This window comes from Diplotaxodon limnothrissa, linkage group LG20 (genome assembly GCF_057381915.1).
Source record: "Diplotaxodon limnothrissa isolate DT_005_m linkage group LG20, D_limnothrissa_male_GT1.1, whole genome shotgun sequence".
NCBI lineage: Eukaryota > Metazoa > Chordata > Actinopteri > Cichliformes > Cichlidae > Diplotaxodon > Diplotaxodon limnothrissa.
The window spans coordinates 38,742,786-38,757,785 of record NC_140615.1 but is presented as its reverse complement, the minus strand read 5'-3'; the positions used below and the strand labels follow the sequence as shown (position 1 = coordinate 38,757,785).

Here is a 15,000-nt window from a genome sequence, read left to right as displayed (position 1 = left end):
TCCTCAGCACCGAGGTTCGGTCTGATGTTTCCTCAGCACCGAGGTTCAGTCTGATGTTTCCTCAGCACCGAGGTTCGGTCTGATGTTTCCTCAGCACCGAGGTTCAGTCTGATGTTTCCTCAGCACCGAGGTTCGGTCTGATGTTTCCTCAGCACCGAGGTTCAGTCTGATGTTTCCTCAGCACCGAGGTTCGGTCTGATGTTTCCTCAGCACTGAGGCCGTCACTGATCCATAACTGCTGAGGACGTGCGATGGAAAAAGGGTCAGTGAGACTTTTGTTCAGACGAGCTCCCACAGAGAGCCGGAGATGGGCAGGGGCGGAAACCAAACCGCGGCACCTCTGAGCCTGCTCCACCTCAGCACATTCACGGTGAAAGCTGCTCTGCGAGGTCCGTCCTGCTCCTCTCTGACTCCAACACTATGATAAAAAAAATCTCCAGAATCAACTTCCTGTTTCATTCAATCAGACCTGAAAGCCAAAAACAATAAAAAGGTTCATTCTCTTGTTTCTTCTATCCAATCAGAACTCACCCAGAGAAAGAGAAAATAAAGGGGGCAGGGGCGTGTTTATGTGGAGCTCTTAAATTTAGCAGGTTAAAGGTCAGAAATGTGTTTTACAACAACAGTTTCTGCTCTGACGGTGGATGGTCATGTGCTCGACTGCACCAGAAGAAGAATCATGCAAAGCTGCTCCAAGAATAGAAATATGGAGTTCTACTGCTGAGACTCTGCAGTCCACGACTTTAAGGCTTTGTTTAAAAAGAGGACAAACTGTTGGACAGATGCAGATGGATGGACGGCCCTCCTGTCCCCGGACTCCCGTCATCGTCAGCCTCTCTGCGTTCCTGCTGTCATCACTTCTGACAGCGCTCGCCTTTAAAAGGAGGAAGTGGAGATGACGGGCCCGAGCTCCGACGACGGCTGATCAAAGACTGGGAGAGACGAAGAGCAGAGATCATCTGCAACTGTCAGGCTGCAAGTGCTCAGGATGACTGATCATCATAATTTACCGTTGTGTTCATTATTATGTTTATTTACTAATGTCGTGAATCATGAGCAGGAACCGCTCAGAGCCACGCCTCTCATCACCTGAGGTAAACTCGACCTGTGAGGCAGCTTTGTGTCCTGACAGTCCTGACAGGGACTAGAAAGAGAGAGCATATTTCTCCTGTTTTGGCTTCCCTTCATTGGCTTCCTGTTAAATCCAGAATTGAATTCGAAATCCTGCTCCTCACATACAAGGTCTTAAATAATCAGGCCCTATCTTATCTTAATGACCTTGTAGTACCATATCACCCTATTAGAGCACTTCGCTCTCGCTCTGCAGGCCTACTTGTTGTTCCTAGAGTATTTAAAAGTAGAATGGGAGGCAGAGCCTTCAGTTTTCAGGCCCCTCTTCTGTGGAACCAGCTTCCAGTTTGGATTCGGGAGACAGACACTATCTCTACTTTCAAGATTAGGCTTCAAACTTTCCTTTTTGCTAAAGCATATAGTTAGGGCTGGACCAGGTGACCCTGAATCCTCACTTAGTTATGCTGCAATAGACGTAGGCTGCCGGGGGATTCCCATGATGCATTGAGTTTTTCCTTTCCAGTCACCTTTCTCACTCACTATGTATTAACAGACCTCTCTGCATTGAATCATATCTGTTATTAACCTCTGTCTCTCTTCCACAGCATGTCTTTATCCTTTCTTCCTTCTCTCACCCCAACCAATCGCAGCAGATGGCCGCCCCTCCCTGAGCCTGGCTCTGCCGGAGGTTTCTTCCTGTTAAAAGGGATTTTTTCCTTCCCACTGTCGCCAAAGTGCTGCTCATAGGGGGTCATATGATTGTTGGGTTTTTCTCTGTACCTATGAAGCGCCTTGAGGCGACTTATGTTGTGATTTGGCGCTATATAAATAAAATTGAATTGAATTGTGTGTTTCCAGAGGGCCAAGATGACAAACGGACTCAGACTGTGGATGTTAAAGTTCACATCTTTGATCTGAAGCTTTAAAATGTAACAAATCAAATGTTTGAGTTTTTCCACATTAATGAGACTCTGAGCATTTCTCTGCTCAATGGGTGCTTATTTTTAGGTACGGTGGGACCGATGAAGGCTTTGGCATCATTCTTTGTCGCTTTAGTTTGTTCTGCTGCAGCTAGGGAGTGATCTCAAGGTCAGACACAACGGTTTGTCATCACCGTCCAATCAGCTTTGGGAATGAACGGGGGGGTGATGGGTGAGGAGAAAAGGTGTCGGCAGGAGCACGTTAGGAGCTCCGGCTCAGCTCTGTGACGGCAGCTGATGACACGTGCGCCTCCTCACAGAGGTCAGCTGTTTAGCTCAGAGCAAGCCAGCGTCTCCCTGAGCAGCTCTCTAACGTTCATCTCCATCCAGCCCACTCCTTCTTTCTTCTTCAAAATGCATTTATATTTAATATTTTCTAGACAAGAAACTACAAGTATTTTTCTACAGAATCATACATGTGCACTTCATATTTATACTTGATATTTATCTTTCATCTTTTTGTTGTATTGTGACTTTATTCTGGTTGCGCCTCCTGGGCCCTGTGTACGTCCTGCATCCTCGCCCACAGTGACAGTACATTTTCTGTTCATCCTCTCCAAACGTCGACCTCAAACGCAAACTCTAAAACCTGCAGTTCCTCTAGCGTCCAGCAGAGGCTGCAGTGAGTCCTGTGCAGTGAAGCCTGCGCTTCAGCTGAGGCTCAGAGCGAAGGATAGTGATTGGATGTTGCTGTGATGCTGTCACAGCCTGTGGATGCAGCTAACATGCTCACATCAAAGACAGGATGGTGATGGAGTCACCTGGTACTGGTTACTGATCCACCCTCGCTGCAGTAGCTCGTTAGCTAATGACAGAACTGCAGCCAGAAAAACTTTTTGAAATTAAAAGCTGAAAGGTGTTTTTTATGTTGTTGTGTCATTATTGTGAAAACTCAACATCTCAGTGATTTAGTGGTTTTGATGATGGTTCATAAATGATGGCACACTGCTGCCCCTGTATAAACTGGCTGTCTTTGCTTGGTGTCGGGTCGAGTTTGTAACATCACACAGCGCTGACGCAGACGCAGAGTCCAGGAAGCAGTGAACAGCGCCGTCTTCTCCCTCCTTTTAGTCTTGTCGTTTTGTTTTTTCTTGTTTTTCCTGCTTTAAAGTGAGTCCTGCTGTTCCTCCATCGACGGTCCAAACCAGGTCAAAGTGCTTTTCATCAGCGTTTCTTCTTCTTCGGTATCTCTGCAGCTCTTCCACGTGGCATACGTGCTGATCAAATTCGCCAACTCTCCGCGGCCTGACCTCTGGGTTCTGGAGAGATCCGTGGACTTCGGGCAGACCTACCAGCCGTGGCAGTACTTCGCCTGTGAGTAACAGCACACGCTTGCATGCATGTTCACCTGTACGACCCCGACAGCTGAGGACCGAACTCTGTCAGATTCCAGCGTCCTGACCTCCTGTGGGTCACCCTAACTCTTCTTCTAACCTCAGTTAAATAGCAGCCCGGGGGCCGGGGGGAGGGGCATTACATCACAGGCCTGCCAGCTGATTGGCTGTGGCAGCCGTCAGTTCAGGTGAGCTGGAGGGGAATTCCAGGACTGTTGCCAGCAGGTCGCAGCGTGATGTTTAACTAGCAGATGTGTGCCTCATTCAGACTCACACCAGGTGTCTGAGGTGGTGGCAGATAAATGAAAAGGTGACGGCTTAATGCAGGCGTTCATATCATAAATGTGGTTAGCTTGACTTTTAATTTGAAAGAATGCTGCAGAATAATCTCTGCACCTCTGTTTTCTCTCTTCTACCAGGGTCTGTGCTGGTACTGGTGCAGTAACTGGTGCTGGTGCTAAGATCAGCCTATAGTTCAGAAGCTCTGAGAAGCGGACATTACATAGGATTACTCGCAGTATTTCGGGGTATTTCCATGTAGAATTTAGGGCTGTATCCACCAATCACTGGTGAATTTCTTGCCTTAGCTCCTCCCACATCTGCTGACATCACTGCATCCTGCTATGGGCCCAGCCACAGTGTGATGCTGTGCTTTTCTGAGCTTTTTGAGGATGAGCACCTGTAGTTTCTGTTGACAATGTGTGGAAACAGCTGAACGGTGTTCACTAACATGACTCCAGCTGTGATGTTAGGGTTTGAGAGCAGCTGCTTGGAGATGCTCTAATCATCAACTGAAGTGGATCCTGAGGACGCCTCACACTTTTCTGTTTTCGTGTGTGTGTGTGTGTGTGTGTGTGTGTGTGTGTGTGTGTGTAGCCTCCAAGAGAGACTGCATCGAGCGTTTTGGACAGAGCACCATTGAGAGGATCAGCCACGATGATGACATCGTCTGCACCATCGAGTATTCACGCATCGTGCCGCTGGAGAATGGAGAGGTGAGACAATCACGTGATCAGATTACAACGACTCTGTAACGAGATCAGGTTAGCTGGGAGAAAGATGAGTGAGGAGGACGTAGAAATCTATCAGCCAAAGGAACGAGCGAGTGGTCCAAATGGATAAATAATGCTCAGAAAGTGAGAAAAAAGCAGACAGTGACTAAAGGTTGAAATTCTGAGCTGTTAGCTAACATCAGTTCAAGGAATTGGTCAGCTGACCCGAGGAACGATCAGCTGCCAGGTGTTTGCAGGTTTCGTGTCTTTGTCCTCAGATCGTCGTGTCTTTGGTGAACGGCCGTCCCGGGGCGATGAACTTTTCGTACTCGCCAGTACTGAGGGAGTTCACCAAGGCCACAAACATCAGGCTCCGCTTCCTGAGAACCAACACGCTGCTGGGTCACCTGATGGGCAAGGCGCTCCGCGACCCCACCGTCACCCGCAGGGTAAGGCACCGCAGCAAACCAATCATCAGTCAGCACACAGTGACATCATAGTTTGCTGATTTGCTGCTGTTGGGTGTTTACTGCTACATGTTGCGTTTTCTGGACTGATCACAACAAACAGTAAAGATGAGCTCATGCTCCTCAAGTCTGTTAAATGAATCCTACAAGGCTGTAAGATGGATGGATGGATGGTTGGATGCATGGATGGATGCATGGATGGATGGTTGGATGGATGAAGGCATGGATGGATGCATAGATGTTTGGATGGATGGATGGTTGGATGCATGGATGGAGGCATGGATGGATGGATGGATGCACGGCTGGATGGTTGGAGACATGGATGGATGGTTGGATGGATGGAAGGTTGGATGCATGGTTGGATGCATGGATGGTTGGATGGATGCATGGATGGATGCATGGATGGATGGATGCATGGATGGTTGGATGGATGGATGCATGGATGGATGCATGGATGGATGGTTGGATACATGGATGGATGCATGGATGGTTGGATGGATGGATGCATGGATGGATGGTTGGATGCATGGATGGATGCTTGGATGGATGCATGGATGGATGGTTGGATGCATGGATGGATGCATGGATGGTTGCATGGATGGATGCATGGATGGATGCATGGATGGTTGGATGGATGGATGCATGGATGGATGGTTGGATGCATGGATGGATGCATGGATGGTTGGATGGATGGATGTGATACGCCTTCACAACAAGAGACGTCATCAACATCTGGACGTTTAGGAAAGCGATGCAGAGAACTTGGTGTCAAATTGTGATGAAGAGTCAGTGTGTGAGTTGTCCCAGCATGAGTCTTGTTGTTCTTTGAAGTGACTGTAGGCAGCAGAGAACCCTGAAGCTGCCAGCAGTGTTTCTGAGTCAGCTCCTGCTGTGATCTGTGTTCTAGTATTACTACAGCATCAAAGACATCAGTATCGGAGGACGCTGTGTGTGCAACGGGCATGCTGAGGCCTGCAACGCCAAAGACCCCAGCAACCCCTACAAGTAAGATTTAACTCACACACACACACACTCGTTCACTGTGTTTGTCTCTTGGAGTCACACACACACACACACACTCACCTCTTTTCCCGGAGCTGTGATCTGAAAGGCGTCAGGTACTCCTGTGTGAGGGTTGGCTGTGTGCCACGCTCTTATAAATTTGCATACCTGCGATGGAAATAAATGCTAGCTGTGTTTGAGCATGTGCTGGCAAACGAGGGTACAGCTGGCATTCAGAGGAGCTCAGCATGGCCTCACAGAACCTGCAGCTGCTCAGTAAACTCCGTCACCACGTACGTCTGAGCAAAGCTCGCCTGGATGTCAGATACAGGTGAGCTACAGCTAGCAACGTAATCACTCTGGAGTTGTCCAAACCACAAAACTAGGAAACTCTTTCAAAGAGGCCACGCCCCCAGATATGACAACTTTAATCCAGCTTAAACAGGTGAGTCATGGAAACATGTTCCCTTGTACAGGTGTTGTGAAGATGGAAGTGATCCACAGCAGGGCTCTAGAGTGCGACCAATTTGACTTTTAAATATAAATGAATTTTGCCAGAATCTCAGGTTAAAGCTCACAAAACTATTTCAACAACCACCAAACAGTGAATGAGAGCAGGTAACGGACTCCACTCAAAGACGTAAACACAGAGCGGACCGACGCATCAGAATCAGCGTTCTCTTTCTCGGCTTTCTCACCCGACGGCCCGTACACGGACACGCCGTCGGGGCTGAAAGCCGACAGCTCGCTGACTCTGATGCGTCGGGTCTGCGCTGTGTTTACGTCTTTTTTACGCTCGATTCTGAGCTGCAGGTTTTATCTCTCTCCAACCAAAATTCATTGAACCAGAAGCAAAAGAAGATCCAAACTACACTTCACGTTTGATAAACGTCATCATGGATTCACTCTGACCTTTGCTGTTTTGCTTCCACCATGATAAAAATCACACTTCATGCACAGCTCTCTCTCTCTGTCAAATCTTTCATTCACCTGTCACCCACAGAGCTGCCACAAACGATTATTTTGACAGTCGACTAGTCAGATCATCATCCATTGGACGTAAAACGTTCTGCTCTTATATAACTATCATTAGCTTACAGCTTGAAGTGTTTAAGGCGCTAACTAAAAATAAAGACAAGATGATATGAACGGCTGTGTGCAGGCAGGAGGAGGACCCAAAGTGCAGACTACGGAGACAAACGTGAACTCAAACAGCTTTAATGCTGAACTCAAAGTAACAAACGTCCAAAATACAAACAATAAACACAGGCAGACAGAACACACAGCATGAATGAGGGTAGACACATTCTCGCATGAAAATATCTTAAAAGTTTATTTTGTGACCCAGAAAGAGTAATATTTCAAACTCCGCCCCTCTGCGTTGCTCCCAGATATCCCAGAATCCAGAAATGGATTCTGGGATATTGCATTTCGCCATTTCGAGCTGATTGGAGACCAGAACAGCCAATCAGATTTTTTTGCATCCAAGTCTGTGATTGGCTGGTTTTGTGGCACAAATATAACGGTGTAGAGAAAGAGCTGCTCGCGCACGGGCAGAAATGTTGAGAGCGCGAACGACACAATGCGAGCGAGCGCAAATGCAAAAACTGAGCAAGGGGCTGCTGTTGTGTGTGCGCGTGCGTGCGTGCGTGTGTGTGCGTGCGTGCGTGCGTGTGTGTGTGTGTGTGTGTGTGTGTGTTAAGACTTAAGCCGGTGTTTAGCTGTCATCATTACAGAAACATGAATACGCGTCTGTTTCCTCTGCATGCACAGACGTGCAGTCCTGCTGTTTGTTTTCCATTTCTTTCCTGTGCGCAGTGCAAATTATTACCCATGCATCATGTCAACGCACACACACACACGTACAGACTCATTGAGGGAGTGTGGACACAGCTTGGTGCGGAGCTGCTTTTAAACATGATTCATTTGCGATTTGAGGGGGAGATGTGATGCACAGCAGAGACACTCGCAGCTGCTGGGACTCTTTCCGCCGTCACGCCGACATCCTGGAGATATTTAAGCTGCGCGTTAATTGACAGTCGATAAAGACATCCAGGTGGCTCCATTTCCAGTTGTTAACCCTGAGGTCAGGAAATCTCTGGGGCTACAAATCAGTGACAGAGCTCAAGCTTTCCCTCATATTTCTGTTTCGTGGTTTCAACAGGCAGCAGTTTGTTTCATTTACTGTCCAAAGCTGGAAGTTCAAATCTGTAGAGGCACGAAGCTGCAAACTTCCTGCTGCACAACCTGAAGAGAATAAAGACTGTGAGTGAAAGGGAGGACGTGTGGTTGGTGTCTCTGCTCCAGGCACAGCTCTCCTGACATTTGTGCCAAACTGAATGAAGAGATATGATGATGTTACCGAGTTTAGTGCACATGTCGCTCCCAGCAGGAAGTAGTGTGTTTCGGTCTGCGTGGTGTAGCGGGCAGGTACCGGCTCACAGACTCGGTGCCGTGGTGTTCAGCTGATGCTGGGGTTTGTATGAAATGGTCCTCGGGGCTGCAGCTCTGAGAGGCCGCAGGCGCCGTGCAGCTGCACTGGTGGTTTCCTGGTTTAAACTGCGGTTTATCGCTGAGCGCAGCAGTCCTGAGCTCGCCAGGTCTCTCATCAGTCAGAGAAGCGTGGAACTTCACCTGTGATGGAAAAGGAAGGGTGGAGGAGAGAGGGAGGGCACTCCACCATGGGCTCAGTCTGAAGCCTTCGTGTGCTCAGAACAATGTATGAAACTCCGGGGCAGCATCAGTGTCCCTGGACAAAGTGGTGCAGCTGGAGATGAGCAGACGGGGCTGCCGTCAAATGAAGGCTCAATAAAAATAATAGAAATTCCATGTGCAGCATGTCTGTGTTGTTGCAGAGCCCTTCCTGTGTTTTATGACCTTTAACCTGCTGCTGATGAGCCCAGCTGTGCAGCGTCTGCTCACCTGCAGCCTTCAAACGTGTCCAGGCTGACGCTGCTCTGCATTCCTGCGCTCTGACACAAAGCGAGGTCAGGAGAGATTTATTCAAATTCCTTTATCGCTCTGACGCCTGCCTGCACACCGCAGCCAAAGACACGACCTGCTCTGGTTCCCGGACGTGTTCGCCGACCCTCATTCATCCCATTATTGGAATGTTTGAACATTTTGATGAGAACATAAACCACACGCCTGCTCCGTGCCTCTGTTTAAAATACCCGAATGCTCGTCATACCCACAGTTTGCCACAGCTGAAGGAGCTGAACGCCGCTTCCAGAGCACGCTCGCTTTTTAGAGTTTTAAACAGTCTGCAAGTCAGAGCTCAGGCGACCTCGCTGACGGGTTAGACACACTTCTGATCGTCAGTGTGTGCTCACACGGATGCTTTGTTTGTTATTCTCTCATTAATTCAATGAAGCAGCTGGAATCAGCAGGCCAATCACAGCAGAGTCTGCGTTGACGCAAGGTGGACTCCTGAGGATGTGCACGTCAGAGCTTCAGAGCGCTCGTGGTTCTGACGGATTATCACTGAATATGTGCCGCGACCACACACACACACACACACACACACACACACACACACACACACACACACACACCAGCTGTGAATGAAGAATCCAGATGTGGCCCCTGAGCTGTGATCCTGAACTGAAGGTGAAACCAAACATCAATCTGAGAGCAGCTGTAAAGCGCACGCAGCGCCGAGCGCGCCTCTGACACGTCAGGGTTACACACAGGAAATATCATCTGTGTGATGTCACATATTTACGTGTGACCAGCAGGTTTCACCTGTCACACCAAGCTCTGCTGGCTTTCTGCTGCAGCTCTGCGTTATTCACACATCCGGTGTAAGAAGAGCGTGCTGGGCCTCGCCTCCGCAGAGATCCAGTGCACACAGTGTTGGTTCAGCTCGCTGAGATGAGCGCGGCGTGAGGTCTGCAGAAGCGACACACTGGACTCGCCCTCGGGCTGTTTGCCAGGAACGCACACTCAGATATTACACAGCCATCGCACACACTGACACACAGGACTGAGGATTGAGTTCAAGGCCAGCGCATTCCTGCCGTAAACACGCCTGACGAGCCGATCTCTGTCTGCGCTTTATCGCTCACACTTTACGTGATCGCACAGCTGCTGGAGCCCAGACAGGAAGTACCGAACCAGGTGGAAGCGCACCATTTAATGTCGTTTCCTTGAAGCAGCTGACCTCCAGATGTCGAGGTGGCCGGAGACGGTGACGGGCAAGCAGATCAAACTGTAACTGAGTACCTTTACTCAAGTACTTTGCTGAAGTACGGCTTTAATGTACTTTAATGAAGCATGGATGCAGACGTCATATTGTGTGTGCGCGCGTGTGTGCATTAACCCTTTCACTCTGTTGTTTACAGGTTGCAGTGCGACTGTCAGCATCACACCTGCGGCGTATCTTGTGACCAGTGTTGCCCTGGATACCACCAGTTGGCATGGAAACCAGCCACGACCTACAGTGCCAACGAGTGTGAACGTGAGTGCGTGCAAACACACAGACACACACACGGGGTCGTGACCCCTGCAGAGAAATGTGCTTCCTGCGTGGGGTCAGGTGACCTCGCGGGTCCGTGTGAATTAAGAACATCCTCGCTGGGCTTTTCAATCTGCCGCTCGTCCGCTGTGACGGGCAGCTCCGCCCATGTGCTCTGGCCATCTTTGCTGATTCGATGAAAGCCCAGTCGCCACGATTTAAGAGCCTGCGTGTGTTCCTCGTTTTCTGCCCGGTGTTGTAGGTCCAGGTGTGTGTTCAGAGGTCTGTGTGTGGGGGCTTCAGGTAAACGTCAGTGTTGAGGTTTCCATCCACAAACAGTAAACTGTGTGTCTCCATCCACTGAGCTGATGTGAGCAGGATCTGTACCAGCTGTTTCCACCTCCAGGCTGGCTCCAATTGGTGACAGTGGGGGGCCCACGGCACACCCATGTTTGTGTCTGTGGAAAGCCTCATCTGTAGAGTTCAGGTGTGTTTTTGAGTGGTCAAAGGTTAAATGACTACATCGTGTGGCGCTCAGCGTCTGATCCTGTTCAGAGCTCTGCTTATGTGTACACGAGAGCGCCGTCTGTTATCAGAGCTGCAGTTATATTTAACAAAGACCAACAAGGGTATCAGTGAGGTCACCGGAGGTCGCCGAGGGTCGGCCCGGAGCCGCCGTCAGAGGGGGAGGCGTCGGTCTGTAAAAACGGAAACAGCTGTTTCTGTTCTAGGTGTGAGGCTCCGCCTCCTGAGCACGCTCACAAACATACAGACTGTCCTTAATAACTTACCTGTCTTGTTATTTTAAATGCTGGCTCCTGCTCGGGTGTGAGAACAACCCCCCACTTAATCCTAGCGTGGAACATGTGACACGTGTGAACTTTGTCCCAGATAGCGGAGAGCACAGCAGAGGTCCAGACGGACTCTCGGGAGCGCTTATCTGCCTCTCAGCGTCCGGGCGGTGCCGGCTGAATAAACCAGCACTCCTCATCCTGCAGCCCAATAATGACGGCAGGTTCCTCCGAGCCGGCAGCGTCTGAGTCTGTCTCCACAGAAACCGCTCGCAGGTGTTATCGGGCGTTTCAGACAGATTAGAAATGTCTGAAACGCCCGTCCCGCCCTTTCCCAGGATCAGCATGCAGTTTACACAACATTCCAAAGCTGGAACGTTTTTCTGGGATTACTGTGGATAACTGTGTGTGCTCCACACAGGTAAACGCTGCTGCCTTCGTCTCACGTGTGGGAATAACAGCCTCAACATCACACCTGGAAGCTACCTGAGCTCATGGTGCAGATGTGGCAGCAGCTGGAGGAGCAGCCTGACTGTAATCAGACATGAAACAGTGTGTGTGTGCGTGTTTGACTTTGTGTTCAGACAAACGTGTGATCATGTGACCCTCGGCGGCCTGTAATCTGCTAAACAGCGCCTGTCACAGGAAACAGGAAGAGCTGAGCAGACGAGTGCGGAGTTTACCTTAATGATCGAGTGTGTGCTGTCGGGGTTTCCCCCAGGGGTGTGTGTGTGTGTGTTGGTTAGAGGAATGAGAGGTGCTGATTGGTCAATGATGTCGTGCGTGACGCAGCCAGCTGTGTCTGCTTCGTGGTTTCCTCTGAATCTCAGGAGTGACTCTCGAGTGTGAATGAGGATGTAAATGAAGCGCAGGTGTATCCTGGTCACACCTGCGAGTGTTTCTTCTTCAGGTGTGTCTTCACCTGTCTGTGTTCTCACCTGCAGCCTGCAACTGCCACCGTCACTCTTTCGACTGTTACTATGACCCCGAGGTGGACGAGAGGAGAGCCAGCCTCGACATCCATGGACACTACAGAGGGGGCGGAGTCTGCCTCAACTGTCAGGTACCTGACACACCTGAAACTGTGTTAGTGTGTGACCTGCGATGACTGACTGTAATGGGAACTTTTCCCTCTCAGCATCACACCACTGGAGTCAACTGTGAGCGCTGCGTCCCCACCTACTACAGGTCACCTGACCACGCCATCGACTCGCCGCTGGCCTGCTCACGTGAGCCTGACACACACACACACACACACACACAGAGGTCATCTTCTTCAGTCCCATCCTCCTAATCTCTCGTCCCGCCCACAGCCTGTGACTGTGATGTGGAGTTTACAGACGGTACCTGTGAGGATCTGACCGGGCGATGTTTCTGCAAACCGAACTACACCGGGGAGAACTGTGACTCGTGCGCCGCCGGCTTCACCGGCTTCCCCGAGTGTTACCGTGAGTTTCACAAACACCTCAAAGCCAGCGGGTCACTTCCTGGAGGGTTCCCTGCAGCTTCAGCCTCAAACAAATGCACTCACTAGGTGCTGTGAACACAGCTGCTGTGGGCGCCCTGCGGGTGGCGCTGTGCTGCAGACCCAGGAACTTTGTTTGACTGACACATAACCAGAACAAAAGGGGAGGAACAAAGACACACAGCAGCAGGCAGAGGACCACGAGGGACGGGAGGGGCGGGTACAGGTGTGGGCGGGGCTCTAGTATAGGAAGTTAAACTAGAAGAACACGTATGGACAGACTAGCCCTCTTAACCTAAACTCCCTCTAACATTGGAACTGCAGCGATCATAAGTACAGCCGAACAGCTCAGAGGATTCGAGGTTCACTAAAGGAGCCCAAAGAAGTTTGATCGCAGCTTTTTATGACTGTAAATTTAGAAGAAAGCAGATCACAACCAAAGAATTCACATCCACAAATCACATCAGAGCAGGCTCACCGCTGTGCTTACACAACCTGACCTCTGCTGTCTCTGCCCCACAGCCAGCCCCACACACCCCACCACCATCAACGGGGAGGCCAGACCAGCAGGAGAGATCATCAGTGAGTGTGCAACACACACACGTGTCTGTGCTGCTAAATATAAGTGATGTGTTTAGTGCACAGACGGTTTCACTGATAAACACAGATCTGTCAGCTGACCTTGACTTCAGCGTGGATGTTCCACGCTCTCCTGCAGCCACTCGCTCAGGTTTGCAGGAGGAGCCTGAGGTGAGTTCACTGAGAGGAACGTCTAAGCGAGGCTGTGTTCTGTGTGCAGACTGCGAGTGCAGCGCCGCAGGAACCGTGGAGAACTCGTGCAGGGCCGACCCTCGGACCGGGACCTGCATCTGCAAACCGGGTTTCACCGGAGACCACTGCGACGCCTGCGCGCCGGGCTTCTACGGGCTCAGCTGTGAGGGTGAGACGTGCACATTTAAGCCTAACACGTCAGGAACATCCGCACGGCTGCACGAAACACACGAGCTGCAAAAAGCAGCATTTTCATCTCCACCCATCTCCAACTGAGCTGACATCACAAACTCCACCCATCTCCCACAGTCACACCTGTGATCTGATGACTCACAGCCGTCCAATCACAGAGCCGAGGGGACGACGTCCTGCTTGTTTCAGTAATCCACAAACACAGTGTGTGTGTGTGTGTGTGTGTGTGTGTGTGTGTGTGTGTGTGTGTGTGTGTGTGTGTGTGTGTGCAGCCTGTCAGTGTGCAGGGCCTGGCTGCCTGGACGGGTCATGTGACGAGGTCACCGGTCACGGTGTGTGTCGCGGCGGGTTCCTGGGTCCTCAGTGCGATCGGTGTGCTCCGGGCTACTTCAGCTACCCGCTGTGCCAGCGTAAGTCCCGCCCATCAGACCCGGACTCTCAGTTACACTCAGAGATCTCCTCATCACCTCCAGCACGCGTGTAGCTCAGCGTGTCGTTCAGCTGGAGCTCACACGTGAGCGTAGTGACAGTGTGTAATAATCCCGCGAGCCCACGCTGCAGTCACAGTCTGCGCCACACCACAGCGAGCTCGTCACAGAGCTCGCGCAGGTGTAAACTGAACGGCCTTACGTGCACTCAGCAGCCGTAGCTCACCGTCTCGTTGTGCGTCGGCTGTGTTTGCAGTGTGTGGATGCAGCTCGCTCGGCTCTCTCCCCGAAGGCTGCGACGCCGCCGGGCGCTGTCTGTGCAGACCGGAGTTTCAGGGTCCTCGATGTGAGCAGTGCAGATCTGGATTCCACTCCTACCCCGACTGTAAAGGTGAGAGAACCTGGCACACATGGAAACACTGACCACACCCTTCTTACGAGGTGTTACACCGCATCGTTAAATTTCACTGGAGTTCAACAGTTTACGTGAAAAAAGGCTCAGAAGCGTCTAATGAAGGAGGACACCTCTGGGTCAGGGTTGTAGTTTAATCCTGGAGCAAGTGGAAAGGTGAGACTGAGAGGAGCCAAACATCACACCAGCTGCATGTTTTTAATGAAACACCCCCACATTTACTCAGCAGCGGTACGCGTCTGCCACGAGCTGCACAGCATCGTCCTACTTTACAAGTGCTGACTGATGGTCTGTGAAGCTTCTCAGTCATCCAGCTCATCGTAGTCTAAGCAGCCGAAGACGTTTCATCCGAGAAGCTTCTTCAGCTCTAACAACAACTGGTGGTCCCAGATTTAAGACCTATGGGAGTGTCCCAAAGAGGGACATGGACCCCGTATTGATCCTCTATATCAGGGGTGGCGAACTCCAGGCCTCGAGGGCCGGTGTCCTGCAGGTTTTAGACGTGTTCTTGATCCATCACAGCTGATTTAAATGGATAAATTAGCTCCTCAACATGTCCTGAAGTTCTCCAGAGGCCTGGTGACGAACTAAGCATGTGATTCAGGTGAGATCTAAAACCTCCTGACCCAGTATGAACCA

At 50.6% G+C, this 15,000-nt stretch overlaps 1 protein-coding gene across 1 annotated transcript in view; it reads left to right on the top strand.

Moving 5' to 3' along the window:
- Window positions 1-15,000, top strand: part of lama5 (laminin, alpha 5) — a 75,026-nt gene that overhangs the window by 21,659 nt on the left and 38,367 nt on the right. The window contains exons 3-14 of the mRNA XM_085345198.1: window positions 3,248-3,365; window positions 4,262-4,380; window positions 4,656-4,826; window positions 5,752-5,849; window positions 10,190-10,305; window positions 12,038-12,156; window positions 12,232-12,322; window positions 12,407-12,541; window positions 13,081-13,140; window positions 13,358-13,498; window positions 13,794-13,931; window positions 14,206-14,340. Coding sequence (XP_085201324.1) covers window positions 3,248-3,365; window positions 4,262-4,380; window positions 4,656-4,826; window positions 5,752-5,849; window positions 10,190-10,305; window positions 12,038-12,156; window positions 12,232-12,322; window positions 12,407-12,541; window positions 13,081-13,140; window positions 13,358-13,498; window positions 13,794-13,931; window positions 14,206-14,340 — 1,441 coding nt within the window. The remainder of the gene's footprint in view (window positions 1-3,247; window positions 3,366-4,261; window positions 4,381-4,655; window positions 4,827-5,751; window positions 5,850-10,189; window positions 10,306-12,037; window positions 12,157-12,231; window positions 12,323-12,406; window positions 12,542-13,080; window positions 13,141-13,357; window positions 13,499-13,793; window positions 13,932-14,205; window positions 14,341-15,000) is intronic.